The sequence below is a fragment of the Filicampus tigris genome, chromosome 7, assembly GCF_054856515.1.
Source record: "Filicampus tigris isolate MCC_2025a chromosome 7, RoL_Ftig_1.0, whole genome shotgun sequence".
In the NCBI taxonomy this organism is placed as follows: Eukaryota; Metazoa; Chordata; class Actinopteri; order Syngnathiformes; family Syngnathidae; genus Filicampus; species Filicampus tigris.
This window is the reverse complement of record NC_141223.1, coordinates 28,132,252-28,135,761: the sequence shown is the minus strand read 5'-3', so window position 1 is coordinate 28,135,761 and position 3,510 is coordinate 28,132,252. Positions and strand designations below refer to the sequence as shown.

Genomic DNA, 3,510 nt, shown 5'->3' with positions numbered 1-3,510 from the left:
GTCACTAAGTTTTGGTCTGTATTTCAGGCCGATCCATGTGGTTCCAGTCCATACCTCGTCAGCGGCAGCCAGTCGGCGTTGAGAACATAATACTCATGTCACACATAGGCACTGCGCAAGTAGACGCCACTAAATAAAGACAAAATAATAGATAAAAAAAAAAAACAGACACACACACACACACCGGTGAAGAATATGTGAGAATATGTGGCACATATTGCGTCTGTGGGACTGAAAGGTAAACAACAATGTTTTATTTTTATTTTTCCTTTATTTGGCTGCATGTTAGGAGTGCGGCAGCTGCATATGATGTGGCCCCGGTAAAGTCCGTTCTCAACGCCATTTGGCTCGGACCGACCGTGTGGGCCTGAAATATAGAAGAGAACTCATAGATGGACTAAAGCATTGACAAATGCCCACCTCTGTTCTTTGCCTTGTCTAATTAAAAAAACCTCTCCAATACCAGCAGGTACAATTCAAGCCTGCAGCAACGAGAAGAATGACTAACAAAGTGATGAGTAGCCCAAATGCAATGACGGTCATACTGATAGCCCAGATGTAAGTCTTCTTGGATAAGTCAATCAAGGGTGACATGAGGGCCAGCCGTGCTCTGCTTGCTCGCTGGCGGTCCTGAGGTGGGTACCGGGCTAGATTGATACTTTCCATGCCAAGTGAACGAAGTAGACATGCCCTGTGGTGGCTCAACCGGTCAAAGGTGTGTTTGCCGTGATAGAAGCCAAAACCACTCTGACCTGCAAAAATGAAGCAGTAGTAATAAAATCACAAAAAGCATAGAGTGGTTAGAAAACAATAATTTTCTGCAATCCTTCATACATAATGTTAAAATAAATAATAAATATTAAATATTATGTTATGTTAAATAATATACATAATCTCATATATAAATGATGTTACTGAGTCTAAACTATCATTTTACATGCTGCCTTGATTTTTCATGTGTAAATGCCTCCAATTGTGAAATTTAGACATTCATAATTAAGGTTGGGCATCGTTTGAACTTGCACGATTCCGGTTCTGATTCCGCTTACTTACACAAGAAGTAAATAAGGCCTTAGCTGTCAAATTGTCTTTTTATCAAACTATTGTAATTACTTATTTAACAAAACATGAGATTTTAACCGTTTGAATTATTTATGCATTTTAATAGCTTATAGGATTTATCTTATGTTTTTTTATGTGGGTTACAATAACATGTGAAATGATATATAGGTAATTGTCATGGCTTGTTAGTGCTGACTTGTATTTATGATGTTTTGTCTCTCTCTGCAGGCGCTTTAGCGTTAAAGCTGTTTCAGGTCCCTGAAACATTGTAGGCCTTGTAGGGGATCACGCACACATGGGTACACAAACAGGGGGATGGGATGAACTGACCTTTAGGCCAGTTCAAAACAGGGATAAACATTTTTCAGAAAAAGCTCAAGTTTTTGCTGAGTGGCCCATAAGGTTACTCAGATGGTGTTGTTAGACTAGGCCTCTTTGGCATATATGTTTAGGTGACTTGAACCGGGCCGTTATCTTGCTGTGACCTTTCTCTTGCTTTTACTTGCCTTCCCTTCTCTATGACACTCTTGGCACACTGAGTACCGTATTTTCCGGACTATAAGCCGCAACTTTTTTCCTAGATTTTGAGCCATGTGTCTGTGTATTTTTCTTCCACCGATCGGGGCGCTCTAACCGGAATGACAGTACAATTCATTTCTCATTAACTGGATGTGACTGCAGGTGGAGGAATTCAACAGGCGAGGGTGCCATAGACTAGGTTATTGCATTAGGTGCTGTAATGCCCTGATTATATGTTTTCCTCGAGGTCCGTGAAGTGCACATGAATGCGATTGGCTGTGACGTCTGTTCTGTTGTTTCGACGCAAAATGCTATTGTTGATTTAGCACGTCGTGTGTTAGATTGGCTGACTTTATTAACATAAAACAAGACAGGTGCAAATGTAGAATGCAGTAGAACAATAGATGGTGGAGTCTGGTGGACATTAGCTGACAAACTGGAGTGGCAGTTGGCAGTGAAATGAAGATAAGTACTGTTTATTTTGTCTTGGTTCTCTTCTGTTTTAATCAGCAACGCTGCTGCAGTGTTAAAAGGGACTGTTAGGAAAGAATCTGCTCAGGTACATACATGTACATTTACAGTTCATAATCGTTCTATAAATGCAGTAAAAGTTTTTTAACATAGATAGGTGCGGCTTATTTAAGGTTTTCCAAAATGTTCTAAAATAGAGTGGGTGCAGCTTATATAATGGTGTGGCTTATGGCCCGGAAAATACGGTAGTTGATTTCATTAAGACGATGGAGTCACACATAGTCTCATGGGTTAGGCAGAGTCGCCCCCTTCTGGGTGGGCGGCCAAGAGTAGGGATCCTGGGGGAGGGGGTTAGACCTTCTCCCGCAATCTTGCAGAGGATGCTCCACAGATGCGTCCTGATCTTACAGGCATCCGACCATGGTCAAAATCTGTGTCGGCCCCACTTTAGTAAATGAGGCAGTGAGGGGGGCTGAAGGATTTGTCCAATATTAGCATCAGGGTGGTAATGACTGACTCTAGCTGGCTGGCTGAATATTAGCCAATATATTAGCCATACGTTGATCAGGCAGTAATTGCATTATGCATTTTTGGTCATCACACACAAACCTCTAAATGTCCTTACACATAACCAGTCATATAACAATCAATAAAAAGATTTGTCTTGTGTAACACACATATCAACAGGCCTTCACACACACACGCACGCACGCACACACACACACCTTTAAATACATATATTTTTAAGCCATCTTACCTACACCACCAAATGGTAGTGAAATTAGTGTGTAGTGCATCATAACATCATTTACGGTCACTCCTCCACTTGTGGTCTCCTTGATCATCTTTTTGGTAACCTTAAATAAAACAAAGATATCAAAAATTAAACATGAATGAAATGAGAAAAATAAATCAAGGGTACTGTTAAGACCAACAACATTAATTTTCCCTTTGCTCCAGATTGCCTCTCCTATAAATACAAACCTGGATGGGCCGGTCGCCTCTTTGTTCCCTCGCAACATATAGTTTGTTTGATGTGTGCCATGTGTCTTTTGAAGTTACTCCGACGTAAGTTTTTCTATTATTGATGAGGATTGTTTATTGACTTGAAACATTGTTACTTTAATTTTAGTTCAATATTTTTATTGGCACATTGGCACAAAAACAGCATCATTTCACAACAGCATAGCTACATGTATATAACAATCCATTCCCGATTCACGAAAGATGACATTGTTTCCATAAAAATACTCATCTAGCCTACTACCCGGCATGTTCATACATATTTTTCTCAACGTAACAAAAAAACAATAAACCACCCAGATAGCAAAAGACGTTTGCTACTGAAGATTCAACATTGTTTCAATGTTGAAATAATATGGTTGAATAAATGTTGAATCAATGTTGAAGACTGATTGAAGATTCAACTTGTTTCATTGTTGATCATAACAAGCACGT

The 3,510-nt window shown here is 39.8% G+C and overlaps 1 protein-coding gene across 2 annotated transcripts in view; it reads right to left on the bottom strand.

The window, feature by feature from the left end:
* Positions 1-239: 239 nt before the first annotated feature.
* The window catches only part of LOC147145409 (aldehyde dehydrogenase, dimeric NADP-preferring-like), a 53,655-nt gene continuing 50,384 nt past the window's right edge, over positions 240-3,510 (bottom strand). For both annotated transcript variants that reach the window (XM_086034998.1, XM_086034999.1), the window contains exons 9-10: positions 2,810-2,909; positions 240-752 (exon numbers count right to left, since the gene is read on the bottom strand). In XM_086034998.1, the coding sequence (XP_085891124.1) occupies positions 439-752; positions 2,810-2,909 (414 nt within the window). In that variant the 3' untranslated portion in view covers positions 240-438. The remainder of the gene's footprint in view (positions 753-2,809; positions 2,910-3,510) is intronic.